The following is a 22,046-nucleotide window of genomic DNA, read 5'->3' on the forward strand; positions in this document are numbered from 1 at the left end:
AAAACATACAGTTGAAACCCAACTGACTTTAGTTTGAGCAACCCACCGTATTAATGCATGCTCTTCATTGCCTCTGGAAATCCTGACCGCTGCTCATGGCGAGAGTCCGTGTGCTTCCATTCCCAGCAGTCAAGTTAAATGCATGCCAAAGGTCAGTTGCATTTGTTCCCAAACCTGTTTATGCCACTTGTATTTATTATCACACTTGCACAATCTAATTAAATATTATACAAGCCGATGAATAGCATAGAGCTATTTATGAAAAACAAGTTGAATACTTAGAAAGGCACATAGTAATTCGCTTAAAAATTGCAGTCCAACAAGGTGTGGGTGAGAAAATTAAAAATTTGCAGGGACCGGGGCAGAGATCGTAAAGGCATAGGAGGATTTTGTACTCAGATTCCCTTTATAAGTGTCTTAGGTTCTCTCTGCACTTTTAACAAAAACTGGAAGTTACAGATGATGTCATGTGGGTGTGATTTAGTCCAGAAAGGCAGTGCAGATCTTGGCCATTCATTCATTCATTCGTAAATGCGGGGCCTACGCCTGCTGTTACATGCCTGGCAGTGTTCTAGGTGCCAGGGGATACAGCAGTGAACAAAACTGTCACAATGTCCTACTCCACGGAATTTATGTTCTAGTTGGTGGAGACAGGAAAGCAAATAAATAGATAGCATGTCAGATGATAAATGCTAGGGAGAGAAATAAAACACAGATGCGGGAATAGAGACTTCTGGAGTGGAAATGGGGAGTGCCTTGATTGCATGAAAGAGGATGGGGCCTGGCACCCATGGGAGGAGTGGGGCTCAGGAGGGGGCATCCCGCCTTACAAGAAAGAAGGCAGCTGGGAAGGGAGGCAGGGCGCAAACTGTGGAAGTCTTGTTCCACCATCAGTGTGTGCCATAGGGAGCGATAATCGCTGGAGGTGAGTGAGGATGGGGAGATGTGGAGGAAGAGGGGAGACAGTGAACAGCAGCCGTGTGGGTAATCAAGGGAACGGCACCAGGGAACAGAGAAGGGCTGCCAGGAGGCATATGCGTTGGGAGCCCACCGGAGTTTTGGGGTCATGAATTTAAAATGTGGTCAGGCAGCATGTTTGTGTGTGTTTCTCTATCAAAAAGGTTGGTGAACACACACAATCCCTCTCTTTCTAATTAAGAAATGCTTAAATGTACCCATACTGATTCCCTGCTTTGAGTGACCAGCTGCTGGGCCGGCTCTCACTGAAGGAGGGTTGGGGGGTTCTCCTCTCATAAGAGCCTCTCTGGATTGAGCTCCATTGTGCTTCCAGGCACCATGCAGGCAGAGTTGGGAATGCTTCCCCAGCTGTACAAAGTTGGCATTAGGCCCGTTTCATAAAGGAAACTGTGCTGAGGGGGCAGTACCTGCTCAGGCTGCTGGTGGTGGAGTTAGGACTGTCAGACTCTAAACCTCATGCTCTCTGCCTCTCCAGGAGCACCAGGTCAAACCACGTGTGTCAAAAGCCTCCACGTACCTAGTGTTCCAGTAGTGCCCCCTGGGGCTGGAGAGGAGGCCATGGTGGGGAGGGCACTGCAGGCAGGGACATCGGCGTGAGCGAGGACTGAAGTGACATCCTATGGAGGGGCAAAGGGAGGGTTCGGGCCAGGGCCCTTGTGTGCGGGAGGCCACTCTCCTGGAACTAAGTAGGGATAGGCTTTGACAAAGCCATCCCTTGCAGAATTCCCCTTGTGCGTTCACAGCGTATGTTTGCTTGGCTCAGCACTGTAACCCACAGTAACTGGCAGAGTGACCGGTCAGTGGCTATCAGATAACTGAGGGAAATATGTTTGGGGTAGATGACAACCTGTCTCCTCTTCTTAGGAATTTACACTGCCTGTCAGCACATGAAAGGCCCAGAAATTCTGCAGAGACACGCCCGTTTGGTTTCACAAGCCTGTGCACTGGAGGTAAATGGCTCGGGCTTCCATCCCAGTTCTGCCGCCTGCCAGCTGTGTGTTCTTGGGCAAGTTGCCTAACTTCTCTGTGCCTTAGTTCCTCATCTGTAAAATGCAGTAGTGCCCGTCTCCTAAAGTTCTTGGGAAGATTAAATTCATTATTCCGTAACAAACACTTGGCACAGTGCTTGGAACACAGTAAGCAGGAAATGTTAGCTGCAATTATGCAAATGATTATGAGGACAAATACAGCGTCTGCAGGAACCAGTTCCACTGAACCTGGTTTTGGGAAATGCTGGTAACATGGAAGAAACACTGGGAGACTTTTCGTTCCACATGCACCACCTGGCCGTCATTCTGTGGTCTCCCCAAATAGTGCCTGGCTGGGCTGGGTGTCTGTTTGAGCAGTTCTCAAACTAAATGGAGTGCAGGATCCTGGGAAGGTCTGAGCAGCCCAGGGTGGGGCCAGATGGCTGGAATCAGAGTCATCTGACACCTGCAGGCCTCCGTAGGCTCCTCGGGTGTAAGGTAGATTGAGCTGTCCCGTCCTGGCCACCTTACAGCCTGTTGGAGGACTTTGGGGATCACGAGCAGAAAGGGAGAAGGCACGAGAGCAGACTTGACTCTTCAACCCTGGACCCTGGGCACATTCTGAGGATGAGACCTCCAGCCCCACAGCCCATGGTGCCCTTGGCCTTTGGGCAGCGTCATCCCCGTGTTGACCAACACCCGTTCAGGCGCCAAGTGAGCGTGCCTTTCCCATGACAGTGCCAGCCCTGCGTCTGGGACGCCCTGTCAGCCAGGCACACCCAGGCCTCCCGAGACAAGCTGGTTTTGACCTCTTGGGTAGCAAACAACCCCAAGCTCCCACAGGCTTCTTGAGCATCGAGGCAGGAGCAGAGAGCGCCACAGGGAGCAGCTGCCTCTCATTGTTAGCATCCCTGGACCGGCTCCAGGTCGTCCAGTGTGGGCATCAGGCATCATGTTCTGGAAATTCTGGGTCCAGGGCAGATGCCACATGAGGCCTCTGAGACTGTCAGTCCCAGCTACTCCAAACCACACGCGGGTGAGCTCTTCTTTTCTTGGTCCTTGGGGTTTACGTAATCCCTTTGACTTCTTTGACCTAGATCATCTTTAAAAGATGGAACGGTGGCAGTAATGAAGTTTTAGTGTCCTTACAGAATCTTACCATCTAAAAAGGGCTCTTCTGCTGGATCTCATAAGGGACCATCATCTCTTGCTTCCCAAGTTGGGAATCTGCTTTTTATATGTTCATCGGTCTTCACACTCTTTGTGTTCGTGTTTTCTTTTTGGCTTCCCTCCTACTCTTAGAAGTTGCCTTTTGAAGAAAGCAATCTGTTTCAGCTCCACAGGAGAGGAAAGAATGGACAGGATTTGGGGCAGCCTAGAACCAGGTGGCTGCAGGGGAGCATGTGATGGGAGGTGTGAAGGCAGAGGAGGGAGGAAGCTGTGAAGCTGGAGGAGCCGCTCCTCCACCCTGCTGGGCTTCTCTCACCCGGGCTGGTCGTGTCACGGGCAGTGACAGTGTTTCCAGCCGAGGTGACATTCTCCGGACTCGAACCCCTGTGCTGAATGGAGTGGGGAAGGTGGGCTGGAGAGGCCTGAGGGCTGTAGGGTTAGGTTCACAGAACTGTCGTAAAAATGGGGACCTGGTCCCCTGGTTTGGGTGGGACCTTGGCAATGAGAGAAAGCTTATGGGAAGCCATGCTGGGAGGATTTGGTTCTTGAGCAGCATGGACAGGCACATTTCAGGTGTGAACCGCACCAGGAGCCTGGCTTTGCCATCCATTTGTTCAGGAAACGTTCTCTGAGCACCAGCCTTTGCTAGGCACCGTGGCAGTTTCGATGGGTGGGAAGTGAATACACTCCAACTGTGCTCTCCTGGTGCTCCCAGTCCAGTGGGGGAGCCAGGTGGGTAGAGCCAGTTACAGAGATCTGAGTGCCCTCAGTGAGTCCTCGGGGGCTTCAACTACCCTTCTTCCCATCATCAGTGTCCCCAAATAAGCAGTGAGCCTAGTCCTGTCCCCTCACTGCTCCCAAGAACAACCTGGCGTGTGACTGTGAGTGAGTGCCTTGCTCGCTCTCCTCGGTTTCCTCGTCTGTAAGGGAAGGGCTGCTCCCCTCCCCTGCACTGCTCGGGTCTTGGCAGCAAAAGCGGCAGCCACAGCTGGGGGCTTTCCCCGCGGGCAGGTTCCCCGGGCCGAGGTCACCGCAGGCCAAGCCGGGCCAACCTCCCTGTCAACTGGGTCAGGTGTTACGAGCTTGTCACATGCTGGGTATTTAGAGTTCAACTCAAACAGGTCTGGGGAATTCATGGCCTCTGAAGACCTCAGAACCTGGCTTAGAAGCTCCACAAAGCAGGGGCGTGATTGATCTTTTGGGAGCGTGGAGGCCACATTGGGCACTCGGCAGTGGGCCCATGGCCTCCCTCAGGGCTGATGAGAAGGAAGAAAAATGTGTCTGCTGAGGCCGACTTCAGCCCTGAAATCAGATCTGGGTATGAATCTTCCCTCCCTTTGTCCTTCTATTCACACCTCTTAAGTACACGAGTTACTTAACCTCTCTGTGTTTCTGTCCCCTCTGCCATAAAAAGGGTATAACAGCCCATCTCCTGGGGCTAAAGGGAGGATGACATGAAGACAGTGCATGGGCCGGTGTGTACTAATTCCTCATGGTCAGCTGTGGTGTCCCCACCATCCCCACCGGCGGTACTCGAGGGCTCTGTCTCACCTGAAGGCACCCCAGCGACTCCTTGGGCCGGTGGCGTCAAACCTTTACCCCCGCCCCCCAAGGCCCACGTTCATTCTCTCCCCTTCGGCCCCCTCATTTGGAGACTGTCTACAGTACTTCACCAAGCAGCAGCTCCTCTCCAGGCTTCGGAATGGGCCCCTGCTGCCCACTGCAGCCTAGCATGCTGCCCACACTTGAGGTGTCCCCCAGCCCCATGCTCTTGTGGCGTCTGCATGCAGATGCCTCTCCCAGGGATCTTCTTAAACTGCAAATTCTGACTCGGAGTGAGTGGGAGCTGACAATCTGCATTACCAACAAGCTCCGCGAGGAAAATGATGCCGCTGGTCTGGGGACCACACTTCGAGTACAAGAATCTAGACCAGTGGCCTGCAAAGGCACCTTTTAAACTTCCCAATGCCTGGGCTGTACCTGAAACCAACGAAATCAGAACTTGTTGGGATAGAAAGCAGGCATCAGGATTGGTTTAGTATCCCCAGGGGATTGCAGAGAGCACCCGAGTTTGAGATTCTCTGTTCCAGTGCCCTCTGAGCGAAGGTGGGTCCAGCCCAAAACAGACTGCCAGAGTCTTGAGTGGTCAATGCAGCTGCTCTATGGGCAAAGGCTCACCCCCACCTGGCTTTGGGATATTGGAAAGAACTCTTCAATCCTCACTATTGTGGGGACTGTGTCAGGGAGTGGGGTATGTATGGGCTTTGGTGTCAAATGGTCCTGGATTCAAATCTTGGCTGCTTCTCTAATTGGCCGAGGGAACTTGAGTGTCCAGCTTCTTTATTTCTCTGAGCCTCAGCACCCTCCTCTGTAAAACCGGGACCATCACAGGCCCTGCCTTACAGGACTGCTGGGAATTTGAGGAGCTCCCAAAAACTACCCAAAGTAGCTCCTGCTGCATAGAAAGTGCTCAGTGGATGATGCGATTATGTTTTTTTTTTCCCCCTTGCCTGACATCCTCATTTTACAGGCAAGACTTCTATGGCTCAGCGAGGTAGAGGCATTTTCCAGTGGCCACACAGCAAGTCATTAATGGAGCTAGGATTCCAGCTCTGGGCTCTGGAATCCCTACCCCATCCTCCTTTGGGTTCCTGCCCTGCTTCTTTCTTCTCTGTCTTCTCAGCCCTTCCCCCAGGCTGGGGACTTCATTTGAATGGGCGGGGGCTTCCTGGAGCACGTGGGCCTTCCCACTTGGGGACGGTGGGTCCTGCAGTGGATATTGACTGTTCCCGGAAGTGGCTGAGGGCCGATGGCTCCCACAGCTCCCACCTGTGGGCCCTCACCCAGCCTGCAGGGAATATCAGCATCATCACAGGCTTGTCTTACCTTTGCACCATCTCCCCACCTTCTGCCTCTCCCCTACCTTCAGCAAAAGTGCAGAACATCAGACACTGACTTCAAATGAATTGCACTCTAAGAATTTAGAGAGTTGTGTAAGACTTCTGCGGCCAGCGATGTGACCTAACCGGCTTTCTGCATGGCTGTCCCAGGAGATCCCTCCTGAAGACTGTGAGAAAAAGGTGCAAGGAGGGACCAGGGCAGGCAGAGATCCCAACCCAGGATGCCCATGGCGGTCTGGCAGGGAGCTTGGAAGAGAACCGTGGCCAGGTGGGGACCCTGGAGCCCTGGAGAGCCCATGTCCTCTGAAAGCCGGCAGCTCCTTCCCTCCCAAACTCCTTTCCCTCCACCCTTCTTGAAGCGTCCTCTGGGTTCCTGCCTCCAGCGTCTCTCCTCTCCTTCTCTCTTGAACTCACTTTCAGGGATTTGGCTCTTCTTCAGGAGCCATCAAACCAAGGTTACCAGCAGCCCCCAGGATGCTCAATGCAGTGGTTGGTTTCCAGTCCCATCTCCCTTGGCCCGTCTGCGGCGGTGGACGCTGTTAATCCTTCTCTTCCTTGAAATACTCTCCACCTGGACACCGCCCTCTCCCAGTCTCCGCACATTACCAGCTGCTGCCCCTCATCCCACCTCCATCCCTGGGCTCTGTCCCCTCGCTCCGTCTCCGCTCCCCCTTGCTGATCTCATCCAGTCACATGCGTTAAACACCACCTGGATGCTGACCAATCCCAGGTTTCCACCCTCATCAGAGTCTCCATTCAGCCGCCCACCTGACATCTCCCTTGGGTGTCTAGATTCAGATTTAATCTTTCCAAAATGAAACTGTCTCTCCATGAAGCCTCCCTCCCCTGCTGTGCTCCCTATGTGGGCTGAATGGAAACAGTCCTGCTTGGAGTCAAGCTACCAGCTAGACTCCAAGCTCTTCCTCCATCCCCACATCCAGCTCATCAGCAGATCCCCAAACACACCCGGACTCCACAGCTTCTCCCAGCTCGGCCTCCTCAGCTGCCCTGAGGTCCAGGTCACCATCATCTCCCTGGATGGTGGCAGCCACCTCTTTGCTGGTGTCCCCAGTTCCTTCCCTGTCAACCCACGGTCTGTGCCCAGCACAGCAGCCACTTTGAGTCATGACATTCCTCTGCCCAGAGGGACAAAGCGGCTGCCACCTCACCTGAAGGCCTATGAGACCTTCCCCTCTGCCCACATCACCTCTGACATTCCTGGTGGGTCTCACCTCAGGGCCTTTGCACTTCCTGTCCCCACTTCCTGGAATGCACAAGGCCTAGTATCCGGACAGACTGATCCCCCCCACCCCAGGTGGTAGCCCACGTGCTGCCGTTTCCAATGTCACCTTTCCCTGTCTTCTCCTCCACTCTGACCTTCACTCCTGTTTCTGCAGTTTCAGTTTCTCTTGTATACCTCAGCGTGTCTGGATTTCTCCCTTATCCAAAACCACTGGGGGCTGAATAAGAATGTGGTCATTTGGGAGCCAGGAGGCCTGAGTGTTGGCCTTGTATGGGCATCAAACTCCTTCTGAAATGAGTGTCTTTCCTCTCTAGGCTGTACTAAGTGCCATGTAGAACTATGCTATATGTAGGGAACTTGACTTGTTTTATTCACCAAAACTCCCATTGGCAAAGCAACTGGCACAGAATAGACACACCGTTCACCTGACAAATAGTGGATGACTGCCTACTGTATGCCAGCCAGCGGCCGGGGTGCTGGAGGTGCCTCAGTGACAAACCAGCCTCCAGTGCGCCCCCTCATGGAGCCTACTAGACAGACAGTAAACAATAACCAGTAAACGCAGGTCTGTTGATGGGGATAAGCACAACTGAGAAAGTAAAAGGGAGTCGAGATGGGGAGTGTCAGGGGGATTTGCGATTTCAAATAGAGTGGTTAAGCGAGGCTCACTGGGAATGAGACATTTGAACAGAAACTTGAAAGGGGGCCCGAGAGTGAGCCACAAGACCACCTGGAGGAAGAGCATCCCAGGAACAGCCTGTGCCGAGTCCCTGATGCAAGAATGGGCCACTAGAAATCTGAATGACTGAATGAAAGAACGAATGTGTCCTTGAGGCCAGGAGTAGAGCAGATGTTCTATTTCTAGACATATTCTAGTAGATGTTCTATTGTATAGACAATGCCCTTGCATTGTCTTCAGACTAGCAAGGGATTCTGACAAGTAAGAAATTAGGATCCACAGGGGGTGATGCTCTCAGGCACCATTTCTGAGCCTTCCTATGAGCCGGGAGTGGACCAGGTGTTTGAGATCTGCCCTCTGCCCAATCCTTCCCCATCTGTACAGATTGGATGGTGTATGACATCCCCCTGTGCTTTCAAAGTCCGTTAGTTTTTGTTCTAAGTAAAATGTCCAGAAATTTCCCTCCTAGGGTAGGCAGTAGAGCACACTTTGCCAGGGGCCAGACACTTCTGGGCAAAGTCTGTGTGGGGCACACAGCAGGTTCCTCCCAACCCTGCTACTATGTTTAAAATGTTCAACCACTGTGTATGAAAATCTTACCAAGGTAATGCTACACCGCCCTGCTTTCTAAAAACAGTTGATGCTGGGCCGGGCGCGATGGCTCATGCCTGTTATCCCAGCACTTTGGGAGGCCAAGGCGGGTGGATCACGAGGTCAGGAGATCGAGACCATCCTGGCTAATATGGTGAAACCCCGTCTCTACTAAAAATACAAAAAATTAGCCGGGTGTGGTGGCGGGCGCCTGTAGTCCCAGCTACTCAGGAGGCTGAGTCAGGAGAATGGCGTGAACCCGGGAGGCGGAGCTTGCAGTGAGTGGAGATCGCGCCACTGCACTCCAGCCTGGGCGACAGAGCAAGACTCTGTCTCAAAAAAAAAAAAAAACCCAACGGTTGATGCTGAACTTGTTCAACCCTTTCTTGATGTCTAGGATTTAGGACTACATATCTCATTCGTTTTGCTGGGATTTAGTGGAGGAACATCTTTGGGAGCATAGTAAGTCCATTTTCCCTCCCCTGCACTGAACAGATTTCTTGGTGTCTGAGAACAGCTGTGCAGTGGGAATATCACGGAGTCTTGAATCGCTCATTTCTTCCGTCCTTACATGTTGAGGGTCTATTATTCACTCACTCACAATTAGGTACTAAGAATACAATGATGAACAAAACTCAACCACGCTCTGCCATCAGAGACCTTACGGCCCCCTGCGGAGACCTGCATTTATCAGACAGTCACAGATGCATGAGAAACTGCCCGTGTGGGGGCAGGTGCTGTGGGAATCTGACCAGGGCCATGTTGCCTCAAGAGGGTGGCCACAGAAGCATCTCCAGAGCAGTGGTTCTCAACCCAGCTGCATGTTGGAATCACTGAAGAGCTTAAAAATACCGTTGCCCAATCCTGCCCCAGAGATCCTGATGTCATGGCCTGGCATGCAGCCCAGGCCTCTCTGGGTGAATCCAGTGAGGAGCCAGGGCTAGAGGCCACTGGGAAATGGGGTCTACCCAGATTAGCTGGAGTAACAAGAACGGAAGGGGAGAGATGGGCTGGGAGGGCAGTGCAGGCTGGACTTGATGTATCAAGGAACTTGGACTGTGTCCTGGGAGCCATGGGGTTTTGATAGGTTGCAGCAGGGGCGTGTCGTGGTCCATTTTGCCTTTTGGGAAGATGGTCACACTTCTGTGGAGCAGATGGGAGGGAGCCAGTGTGGAAGTGAGAAGTCCAGTGAGGAAGGCGCCTTGCAGGACTCCAGGCGAGAGGTGGTCCCTGTTGGTGGTAGAAGAGGAAGGCAGGCAGACTAAATGGAGTCAGTGGCAGGTGATGTGTAGCATGAGAGGGTGACGGAGGGACCATGTTGACTCTCAGGTCTCTGGTGTTCAGGGCACAAATGCAGTGCTGTTCACCAAGAACAGGAGCAGGGTGGGGTGGCAGGCGTGAGGTGGGGTCTTATTTAAATTCAGGAACTGATTTAAGGGGCCTTCTAGATGTCCAAGAGATGTCATGTCAGTGCGTGAATGGAGTTCAAAGGCCAGATGTGGGCTGGGCGTGGGTGCCAGTGAGTCATCTGTGTGAAGCTGGCCATGGACTCCAAAGCCATGGATGCATCGCCTAGGGAGGGAGTCATGTGCAGAGATGACAGGCTGTGGTCCAGACCCCGTGTTCAGATCCTAATCTCACCAAGCATGACTCTGGGCAAGTTGTCTTAACAAAATTTGGGCTGCCATAACAAAATACTATGGACTCGGTGGCTTAAATGACAGAAATTGATTTTTTCACAGTTCTGGAGACTGGAAGTTCAAGATTAGGGTGCCAGCATGGTTTGGTTCTGGTCGGGGCTCTCTTCCTGGTTCACAGACTGCCACCTTCTGTCTATGTCCTCACATGACCTTTTTTGGGCACACGCATCTTCTTACAAGGCAAATGCACTAATCGCGTCATGAATGTCCCGTTCTCATGACCTTATTAAACCCAGTCACTTCCTGAAGGTCCCACCTCTAAATACATTCACATTGGGGGTTAGGGCTTCAGCATATGAATGGGGCGCAGGGGACACAAAGGTTCCATCTATAACATTAGTTAACCTCTCTCAAGTTTGTCGACCTCTCAGGTTCCCCAAGGACAAAATTAAGCGTGCATGGAACCTGGGACATCACGGCACATACATGGCCTGGCACATAATATTTCCCTGCCCTTGAACTTGCCCTCCTTTCCCGCTTCCAGGGAAGTGTCTGCTGTCTGCTACAGACTCTGTATTTGCTTCAATCTAACGGCTCTTTTCTTCCTCTTCTATTCATTTTGCTGCTTCTGATTGGCTGTGGACTTATAAGCCATCAGCCGTATTCTTTTGAATTGTGTGTACAGTAAGAGCAGCGTGCACTGAATGTGAAAGCTTGAGTTCTTTTTTTCTTTTCTTTTTTTTTTTTTTCGAGACAGAGTCTCGATCTGTTGCCCAGGCTAGAGTGCAGTGGTGCCATCTCGGCTCACCAAAAGCTCTGCCTCTAGGGGTTCACACCATTCTGCTGCCTCAGCCTCCCGAGTAGCTAGGACTACAGGCGCCCTCCACCACGCCCAGCTAATTTTTTGTATTTTTAGTAGAGACGGGGTTTCACCATGTTAGCCAGGATGGTCTTGATCTCCTGACCTCGTGATCCGCCGGCCTCAGCCTCCCAAAGTGCTGGGATTACAGGCGTGAGCCACCGCACCCGGCCGAAAGCTTGAGTTCTGTGTGACTTTGTGCTCCTTAGGGACAGGCTGCAGGCCCAGGCACGAATTTTAGTGCCTGCATGCAGTGAGCTTCCGTCAGAGTTTACAGATCAGGGCCAGGCGTGGTGGCTCATGCTTATAATCCCAGCACTTTGGGAGGCCGAGGTGGGTGGATCACCTGAGGTCAGGAGTTGAGACCAGCCTGGCCAACATGGTGAAAGCTCGTCTCTACTAAAAATACAAAAATTAGCTGGGTGTGTTGGCGGGTGCCTGTAGTCCCAGGTACTCAGGAGGCTGAGGCCGGAGAATCGTTTGAACCTGGGAGGCAAAGATTGCAGTGAGCCAAGAAAGCGCGACTGCACTCCAGCCTGAGCGACAGAGTGAGACTCCGTCTCCAAAGAAGAAAAAAAAAGAGTTTACAGATCAGTGGGCACTGGTTGTGGATGGCTCAGACTTTCCACAACGTTCTAGGCTGTTCTCTGGATTGTGAAGGTTAAGGGGCCTCTGGGTAAGCGAGGCACTGGCTCATTAACGCTTACTTGCACAGTGACCGTGCCATCACCATAACCCACAGGAAGCATCCTGTGACACTGTGCTCGCCCCCTGCTGGCTGGTAGGGCATCCCCTTGTAACTGGAGGCAGTGTTGGGAGCGCACAGGCTGTCCTTGTGCCGGAGACTCTGGGCTCTGCTGTTCCCGGGCAGGGGCCGGGCCTGGAGAGGGTGTGTGGTCCTGAGACCATGTTTCCTCCACCTGCAAACCAGGGGCATCCCTCATGGCTGCCTCCACCTACCCACCCAACATTTCCTGTGCCTGGGGACACAGGGGATTCCACTGTCAGCAAGACTCAGTCCCTGCCCTCAAAGACATCCTCTTCTAGCGGTGAAGGAGGAAGAAACTCGACAAGCAAGGTGATTGCTGTGGGAAAAGCTGTGAGTGAAAGGCCTAGAAAGTCACAGAAGGACAGAAGGAAGACAGAAGGGAACTCCAGAGGCTGTGGGAACAGGGCTGGGGTTGCCGCTAAGGTGGGGAGGTCGGGGAAGGCCTCTTTCAGAAGAAGACACTTAAGCTGAGACCCAAAAGGTGGGAGGGAGAGAGCTGCGGGTGGAGGAGGGCAGGGCAGAGGAAAGCCAGGCGGGGAGCAACCAGGTAAGAAGAGCTTGGCCTGGCTGAGAGACAAGTGCACAGGGTGAATACAGAGTGCGTGAGGGGACCGGCAGTGTCGCGAGCAGGCTCACAGCACTCTAACTGTGTGGGAAGGGTTGGGCCACTTTTGCACTGGGCAGTGACGTGGTCCAGTGTCGTGGTCATGTCCGGTGGTCCTTATAAAGGCCTCTCTTGTTGCTTAGTGGAAAATGGATCGGTGGGGGCGGGGGGCAGCGTCCAAGTGGGGACAGTGCAGTGGCAATTGCCACAGTCCTCGTGGAACGTGTTGATGCCACAGGTTGTGCTGGGTGGTGGCAGTGGGAGTGGAGAGAGGTGTGTGGACTTGGAGGCAGAATTAAGGGACCTGGAGATGGATCAGCTTGAGGGTGAGCACAGCGGGGGTCTCACAGGCCCCATGATCACAGCACACTGCCCGATGGTGCGCCTGCTTCAAATGTGTGTGGTTTCTAGGTCTATGGCCAATCTGAAGCAGCAAATGAATAGAAGAGGAAGAAAAGGGCTGTTGGGCTTTAGTTGTAACAATAACACGTTTGGCAGTGCCATTTCCTGAGAAGAGTGACAAGAGTCCGGTGTGGCTGGAGCCTGGTAGGGGCGGGAGCAAGGTGGGACCCTAGCATGTCCCACTTCGCCGTGTTAAAGTGAGACACTCATTAGACATCCAAGTGAAGGGGCCCGGCAGGCAGTGGATGTGCGGGTCTGGAGCCCTGCCCAGGAGTTTGAGCCAAAAGTCTGACCGAAGTGTTGACACAGAAGTCTTCCTTGACATTCAGTCTTTAAGGACCAGTCAGGACCCTGGCTCACCTCCTGCTCCGATGCTTCCTGGGGTCACACGCACTAGGAGCATCTCACATGTGCTGGATTCTTCCCAGAAAGCAAAGTGCTGTCAATCCTGGTCACCAAAATGCTTCCAGCCCTGCTCTCTATTGGCAGGCTGGCAGGGACTGTCTCCATTTTAGAGAGGAGGAAACTGAGGATCTGAGGCCGAGAGACAGGGAGTGGCTTACCCTGAGCCATACAGTCAATGAGAATGAGGATCGGAGGCCAGCCCCAGGTCTCCAGCGGCCATACTGCATCCTCCTGGGCTGAGGACTTCTCCATATGCGTCCACCACCCGCAACTGCCACAGTCACAACACTGTGCTGATACCTACTGGAGTGCCAGGATGCCCTGCACGGAGACCTTTCTCCAAAGTTAATCATTACCGTAACCCCGAATTGGTCTTCCCGCTTTGCAGAAGATCAACCTGGAACTCAGGCAGGTCCATGACTCGCTGAGGTCACACAGCTAGTGGGTGGGAACGAAGAATCATGAGGCTCTGCACTAACCGCTACTGTGCCCTGGAGAAGCACCCAATTCCGGAGCCTTGGTCCTTGGTATTTAACATCTCGGGGCTGGGGGCACTGTGCTCTCATGAGTTCTTTGACAGTGAAGCACTTCTTGATCAGGAAGCACAGTCCCCCACGGAATCCTGTCCCCGTCCTAACAGGAAACACACAATTAGTGACCTGGTGTTTCTTCAAAATGGTGGCCTAAGGAGCTGAAAGGCCTGGGCTCTGCTCCCCTGCGAAAGTCTCCATATCCGTCTGGGCCTCAGTTTTCTCATCCGGGAAAGGGGTATAAAAGCACTTGTTCTTCCTACCTCCTGGGCCGCTGGGAGGGTTCAGAGAGAGAGCTGAGAAAGTCCTTGGGACTCATGGAGGCCATGTTCATGTTGGCCGGCGTGGTCCTCCATTAGGCCAGGCAGTGGATGAGGGGTGGCAGAGGGGCCTCTGCCTTCAGGGGTTTTGCCCCCGACCTGCTCTCTCCACCCAGATGGACGCCCTGAGCCGGGGAGGAGGCGCGCCCCCTGGTGGAGACACTGTGGTTGCTGCATCCACAGGAGCCCAGGCGGAACAGATGCTAAAGGGAGACGTACTGGCTGGCTAGAGAGGCCTGGGAGGTCGGGGTGTTATTTTTGTGTGATTGATCTGGCTTTTGGATATTTAGTAGCAGAGAGAGGGAGAAGCTGGATACTGATGATGCAGGGCTTGTCTGTCTCTAAAGCTTCTGCTGGTCTTGCTACACCACTGTAGACATTTGCCTAGGAAGGGGGACATTGTAGGGAGGGGACCTGCTCTTTGCCAGCTCTGTTTCTTATTGCCCAACAGGACACAGGAGTCCATGTCTCCAGCAGCCTCCCAGCTGGCTGTCTTCTCCCAGGTTGGGTCTCCTGGGGCACCAGCCAGCTAGAATGGGGTTGGGGTCGGGGGGTGGCCACTAGCTGCAGAGACAGCCCCTCACTCAGGCCCCCTCATGGGCCTTGGTGGCCCGTCAGGAGCACAGTTGTATGAAGCGTGGGTCCTCCGTTTCCTCCTTAACTCTTGCACAGGTGAGTAGACTGAGCTGACCGTGGGCCTTGGCTGCACAGCACGGGGGAGGAATTCAAACACGGGCAGCCCTGACCTTGACAGAGAGCCAGGCCCTCAGGGGAGGCTCACTAGCAGGTCTCTTAGTCTTGTCTAAGGCTTTTCTCTGGCACCTTCTACATATGCTCATCTGTTGATGCATTTGCTTATTTTAATATTGATTGAGGGCTCCCTTGCCAACATTGGCACTATCAGCATTTGGGGTTGTTAAATCTTTGTTGCGGAGGCCTGTCCTGGGCACTGTAGGAGGTTTAGCAGCACTCCTGGCCTTACCCTCCAGATGCCGGTAGCAGCACCCTCCCCTCAGGTATGAAAGCCAACGATGTCTCCACACATTACCAAGTGTGTGCCCGGATTGAGAACCACTGATGTGAGCTCTGCCATGTGCCAACTTTGAGCTGGACTCCATTCCCATCTCCTGTTCCCGCAGTCAGAGCTGGCTCTGCAAACACCTGAAGCAGGTGGGGTTCCGGGCGTGTTCGTCCCTCCTGCTTTCCTACCTGCCTGGCCTCCCACCTCCTCTGACCTGGGCCGCCTTGTCCAGAGGCCCCCCTCACTTTCCATTCTTCCATCTGGAGAGGCAGACAGGTGACAGGCTCTCTGTGCCTCAGTTTCCTCATCTGTAAATTAGGGATAATAACAGTATCCACCTGGGTAGGTTTTGTGAAGAGTTAGATTGTTTGTCTGTGGAAAGTACCTAGCACAGTTCTGGACACGCAGTGAGCCTGTATGTATCACTCTTACTCAGTAGATGTTTGTTTGTTTGTTTATTTATTTGGGATGGAGTCTTGCTCTGTCGCCCAGGCTGGAGTACAATGGAACAATCTCGGCTCACTGCAACCTCTGCCTCCCGGGTTCAAGCAATTCTCCTGCCTCAGCCTCCTGAGTAGCTGTGATTACAGGCATCCACCACCACGTCTGGATAATTTTTTGTATTTTTAGTAGAGACAGGGTTTCACTATGTTCGCCAGGCTGGTCTTGAACTCCTGACCTCAGGTGATCCACCCGCCTCAGCCTCCCAAAGTGCTGGGATTACAGGCATGAGCCACCGCACCTGGCCGGATGTTTATTTTTATTGTGCCAAGCTGGGGATGCAACAATGAACAAGACAAAGATCTTGACCTTGGGATCTCAGAGCTCATGAGAAAGGCAGACACCTTATTCTGGGCTTTTAATTCGGTGTAACAAGTGCTGGGATGGGGACACCTAAGGGGCCTGTTGGAGGAACACCCCACCCAGGAGTTAAAGAAGGAAAGCTTCCTGGAGGAGGTAGCATCCCAGCTGGGATATGAAAGAGAAGTACAAGTTAGCTGAGTGAGGAAAGGAGAGGAATAATGGTGTGGGTTATCTATCTTTTAAATAAATGTTTAAAAAGCCCTTCTGAAAAAATCAAATCCCATTTACTGGGGGCAGTGGGGGGGTGATTTTCTGTACAAATAGGGCAAAACCATGCCCCCAAAATTCCTAGATTCACCTCTTTGGGAAGCCATGTCACCCCTGTGAGATACTCAGCATGGAAGTGCTTGGCACAGGATAGATGTGGAGTGTGGGGTTAAGGGCAGGGAGGGGACCTGCCTCCATCCCCAGCAACCCAGCCCATGTGCAGGTGTGTTTGTACTTTGATAACAGTAACCTCCCCAGATGCTTTCTGCCTTATGGCTGTTGGGGCCTGGCAGGAGGGGAGAGCAGGGAGGCACGTGGGGAAATGGAATCAGAGAAGGGGAGAGCAGGGTGGCACGTGGGGAAATGGAATCAGAGAAGGGCAAAGCCATTGTTTTGATGCAATCGGAGTCATTCTGGCGCACCTGCATGTCCACTGGGGGTCACCAGACAGCACTGCCCATCATGGTGTCTCAGAACCAGCCCAGTGGACGCTCCTCTCGCCCGTGTTTCTGCGATCGCCTCCGAGGGGAGAGAATTGGTGGATTGGACAAGGAGAAGTGCACATTGGTGGTTAAAGCTCATGTCCTATTAGCTGACGCCAGGAACCTGGCCTCAAGGTGTCCAGGAAGTGCAATCCTGCCCTCCGGGCCTGGGAAGTGGTGACCAGCACTAAGGAAGCCCCCTCAGCAATGTCTAGGGCACTGGGCTGGGCTCCTGGTGACAATGTGTGTTGTTCCTCTTCCTGCACAGCTACAGCCTCCGCTTGGCGTCCCGATGCTCTCCACCAGCGGCCCCGTACATCACCAGGCAGTATAGGAAGGTCAAAGCCCCGGCTGCAGCCCAGTTCCAGGGACCATTCTTCAAAGAGTAGACACTCTGCCTGCTCCCTGACAGGTACGAGGCAGGACGGAACAGCTTCTGGCACTGTTTGGGTGGGTCAAGGGGGTGTGGGCTTGGGTCTTGGGTGGGGAGGGAAGGAGAGAAAGCGGTGGGTGTGATTGCTTGTGTGTACCAGGCATGGTGCAGGGCCTCCTTCCAGGAGGGCACTTAGCTGAGTGCAGACTCTGGACCACCTGTTTCACATCCCAGCTCTGCCACTTCCTGGCTACGAACTTCAAGCAAGTTACTTAGTCTTTCTGAGCCTCAGTTTCCACATTTGTACAGTGGGCACTACAATAGTACCTACTTTATAGGGTGATTGTGAGAATTACAAGTGCCAAATGTACAAAGCACCTAGAAGAGTGTCTGCCACATAGTAAGCACTAAGTCAGTCATTACTGGAGTAATAATGATAAAAATAGAAATTATACTCAGTTCTCAATTGCCTCAGAGGCGTTAAGCCCAGAAGAGATGACAGAGTTCCTATTCTCACGATGTATTTGAAAGTAAAAATAATACAGGTGCAGTCACCCTAATCCAAAAATCCAAAATCTGAAATGCCTCAAAATCGGAACTTGAGTGAGGACATGACACTCGAAGGAAATGCTCATTGGAGCATTTCGGATTTCAGATTTTGGATTACGGATGCTGAACCAGCAAGTATGTAATGCAAATATTCCAAAATCCAAAAAAAATTCAAACTCCAAAACATTTCGGGTCTCAAGCATTTCAGATAAGGGATATGTAATCTGTCCTGATCCATAAAATATAAAACTCAGATTGACATTGGACTAAAACGGTCTCTTCCTAGGTTTTCTGATGGTAAAAACCTGGAATTACTCTAAGATTTCTGTTGGATAAAAACATGGAAACCAGACTTTTCATTTTTGGAGTACCTGGGTTCTGCTGGCGACCCATGAGCAGGCTTGGCCCTCCCTGTTGGTGACACCACACGACTGCATTCATTGTATCCCCAAGGCCAGCATCTCAAAGTGATCAGAGGACGTCATACATCAGAAGATCTAAGATGCTGTTATAAATACAGACCTCAGAGTCCAGTTCCAAATGTACAAAATGGCCAAAAAGGCTCAAACCCCATTTACTGGACTATAGTACGAATAGGGCCAAACTCCATTAAAAAATCTCGAGTTCGGCCGGGCGCAGTGGCTCACACCTGTAATCCCAGCACTTTGGGAGGCTGAGGCGGGTGGATCACGAGGTCAGGAGATCGAGACCATCCTGGCTAACACAGTGAAACCCCGTCTCTACTAAAAATACAAAAAAATTAGCCGGGCATGGTGGTGGGCACCTGTAGTCCCAGCTACTCAGGAGGCTGAGGCAGGAGAATGGTGTGAACCCGGGAGGTGGAGCTTGCAGTGAGCAAATCTCGAGTTCACATCTCTGTGGGAAGTCACATCACCCCTGTGAGATACCCAGCATGGAAGTGGTTGGCCCAGGAGAGACGTTGAATACGGGGTTAATGGGAGGGAGGGGACTGGCCACCACCCCCCACAGCCCTGCTTGTATTGGTGGGTGGGTATTGATGGCACAGGCCCATCCTGGTGGGTGTGACCAGGGAACCTGCATTAGCAGATGGCTCCCTGGTTCTGGGACACACTTAGGTTTGGGGATGCCTGCTTAACACAAGGCGTTGGTTAAAACACAAGCCAGGGTCGTTTGGAATGAGAGTGTAGTTCAAGGCAAGAATGGGCTGAATTCTGAAACTCTGAGGTCTTTTGTATTATGCCAGGAAGAGAAGGCCCTTTCTTCCTTCTGCCTGCCCTCCAACCCCAAGACTTCACTTCTCTCTTTCCTTTTTTTTTTAGACAGAATCTCACTCTGTTGCCAGGCTGGAGTGCAGTGGCACGATCTTGGCTCATTGCAACCTCCACCTCCCAGGTTCAAGCAATTCCCCTGCCTCAGCCTCCTGAGTAGCTGGGACTACAGGCACCCGCCACTACGCCCAGCTAATTTTTTTTTTTTTTGTATTTTAGTAGAGACAGGGTTTCACCATGTTGGCCAGGATGGTCTTGATCTCCTGACCTCATGATCTGCCTGCCTCTGCCTCCCAAAGTGCTGAGATTACAGGCATGAGCCACTGCTCCTGGCTGTTTACTTCTCTCTTTCTTAAGCAGTTGGAGTTTCCGGCTTGGCTTTATTCCTCTGGGGTTTGGGGAGGTGAGCAAAAATAAAATCCACTCTTGCCCAGAGACTCTGTTGTCTGCCGCTGGAATTGAACCTGTCTCTCTGGGGCCAGCTGCTCCCTGACAGGGGAACCTGGAGACTTAACCCTGAGCTGGAGTCTCGTGGAACAATGTTAAAATAGACTCTAAGATAGTACAGAGCTGGGAGGCCCTGGGAGATATACCTTCCATTTTACAGATGGAAAAATTGAGGCCCCAAGAGAAGAGTCACAGGATGTGGCTAGAATCTTCTGGAAAATGAGAGGCCATGCCAGGATGAACAATTCCAACTCTGGGAACCGTTTGTGTCCGGCATCCTCCTTGTGGCCAAGGCTGCTGTGTGAACCTTCTGTGTTGATGGGCACCCAGGAATTGCCTCCACCCCAGAGCAGACATTCTCTGCAGCCGGAGGGAGAGCCAGGTGCAACTGGCTCTAAACAGACTGGGTCATTTCTGTTGGCCACTGCAGGCTTGGCCATGACGAAGATGAAATGTATGTAGCATTTGCCAAGCCTTATGAATTTAGGCTCTGCCCCAGTGCCAAGCACTGTCCTAGGTGGTGGCCTTCTTTTGCCTTCTTTAAAAACACATACAGTTTCCCAAGCTAAGCGATCAAATGAAGAGAGGCCTAACGTCATTTGCCTCTGCATCTTGTGGTCTCTGCTCACCAACAACGAAGGCTCCAAACTCATCAGTTTCATGTAACTTGCTCCTTAAAATCTTATGTAGCTTTTTTCCCATTTTTTAAATTGGTACTTACACCAAGCATGTGCTACTTATATTATTTTTAAAATAATTTTAAAAAAATCTCTTTATACTGTTTGCCTTAGTTAGCTCAGGCTGCCATCACAAAATACCACTGACTGTGTGGCTTAAATATTGAACAGAAATTTATTTCCTGATGGTTCTTGAGGCTGCAAGTACCAGATCAGGGTGCCACCATAGCCAGGTTCTGGTGAGGGCCCACTTCCTGGCTTGCAGACGGCCACCTTATTGCAGTGTCCTCACGTGGCGGGGGCCTGGGGGAGAGCAAGCTCTCTGGTGTCTCTTCTTAGAAGTCCGCTCATCTCATCATGAGCCCTGCTTCATAATCTCATCTAAGCCTAATCACCTCCCAAAGGCCCCACCTCCAAATACCATCACAGGGAGGGGTTAGGGCTTCAGCATGAGGGTTTTAGGGAGACACAGTTCAGTCCATAGCACTGTTTAACACAGCTCCAGATTTATGAAAATGCCACAGCAAAGTATTTTAGTTCAGGAAGGTGTGTGCAGGTCAAAGCCCTCATTTTACAGAGACGGAAACTGACACGGAGGGGCGTGTGGCAGAACTGGCATCAACACTCTGGTCTTCTGATTCCTGGGATGGATCCTCGACTTCTAAATGGGCCGTGCCTCCTTGCAAAACTGTGTGTGCATGTGGGTTTTGTTCAGAAAAAAGGATGGCCTTCTCGAAGGACCCATGGCCTTGGCTGCTTTGCCTGCTCTTGCCCATTCCAGATTCAAGGCTTTGTCACCCGTCTCCCGGACAGTTTGAATGCAGCAAGAATGAACACAGAGGAGCTTGGTTTCTGGCAAGCCCTGCCTCTCACCAGCCTCTGCAGCACCCCCTTTACACCCCTTTACACAAAGTCCAGAGGTTTCTGTTCACTTTTAAGTGCAGAAAAGTGCTGCACTGTCTAGTCTATAGGGAGGCTTCCTTTGCACATCCTGTCTTCACCCTGCGTCTTTCCCACCCCAGGGGTTCAGCGAGAGGCCCAGGGAAGGGACAGCCTCTCACCTGTCTGGCCACCATTGTGATCCTTCTCTCAGCTGCTGCTGCTCCTTTGGCTAAGACCATCGGCCTCAGGGCCCTCTGTGGGCAGGATTTCTGACATGCCCTCCCTCCTGGGGTCCTGGGAGTGGGGTGTGTAGAGGTTGCCCATCCCGGCCCGTCTCCCTCGTATGAGAGCTCCCCTCTGCCTCAGGTCCAGCCCCCAGCTCCTGCTGCTGTGGCCTCCCCAGAGGGCTGCCCTCTCGGTGGGGGACTGGCAAGATGGCTCCTTTAATGGATCCCACGTGACCCAGGGGAGACCCACACTTGCTGGCCACGCCAGGCCAAGGGAATGCAGCCACTCCATAGCTGGCCCCGCCTCTGCTTCCTTTTTTTCCCCCTGCCCTGGCTCATGGGCACAGGCAGACAGGCCAGTCTGCTGCCTAAGCAGGCGTCTCTCTGGGAAAGGATGCGTCCTCTCTTGAAGACATCCCACTCCCGCGCAAACAGCCCTTTCCAGCCCCATCGAGACATTTCAGGGAATTGAAATGAACATAGCGTAGTGGTTAGGTGCACCGTGTCTGGAGCTATCCCTTCAGTGGCTACTTCACTCTACTGTGTTTCAATTCACGCGTCTGCGAAATGGGTTAATAATAATAATAATACCTCTCTCATGGGTTTGTTGAGAAGATTGCATAGGTTAGTGAATGAAAAACCCTTAGCAAAGTGCCTGGTATGCAATAAGCCTTCCATAAACAACTGGTATTATTATTATTATTATTGAAATATTACATTATTAGCGGTAGTAATAATAATAGCAGTAGTTATTTTTAGTAATAGTAATGGTGACCAGGTCCACTGGGCAAGAGAACTGTATCCCTGAACTTGGCCCAGCCCAATTCAACCCAATGCAGTGAACATTTATTTATTCATTTATTTTGAGACAGGGTTTTACTCTGTCGCCCAGGCTGGAGTGCAGTGGCGCAATCTCAGCTTGCTGCAACCTCTGCCTCCCAGGTTCAAGGAATTCTCCTCCTTAGCCTCCTGAGTAGCTGGGATTACAGGCACCCACCACCACACCTGG

At 52.3% G+C, this 22,046-nt stretch overlaps 1 protein-coding gene across 3 annotated transcripts in view; it reads left to right on the forward strand.

The window, feature by feature from the left end:
• The window catches only part of PRDM2 (PR/SET domain 2), a 108,856-nt gene that overhangs the window by 83,372 nt on the left and 3,438 nt on the right, over nucleotides 1-22,046 (forward strand). For all 3 annotated transcript variants that reach the window (XM_032758984.2, XM_058443694.1, XM_032758991.2), the window contains one exon: nucleotides 16,901-17,044. In XM_032758984.2, coding sequence (XP_032614875.1) covers nucleotides 16,901-17,021 — 121 coding nt within the window. In that variant the 3' untranslated portion in view covers nucleotides 17,022-17,044. The remainder of the gene's footprint in view (nucleotides 1-16,900; nucleotides 17,045-22,046) is intronic.

This window comes from Hylobates moloch, unplaced genomic scaffold (assembly GCF_009828535.3).
Source record: "Hylobates moloch isolate HMO894 unplaced genomic scaffold, HMol_V3 SCAFFOLD_9, whole genome shotgun sequence".
Classification (NCBI taxonomy): domain Eukaryota; kingdom Metazoa; phylum Chordata; class Mammalia; order Primates; family Hylobatidae; genus Hylobates; species Hylobates moloch.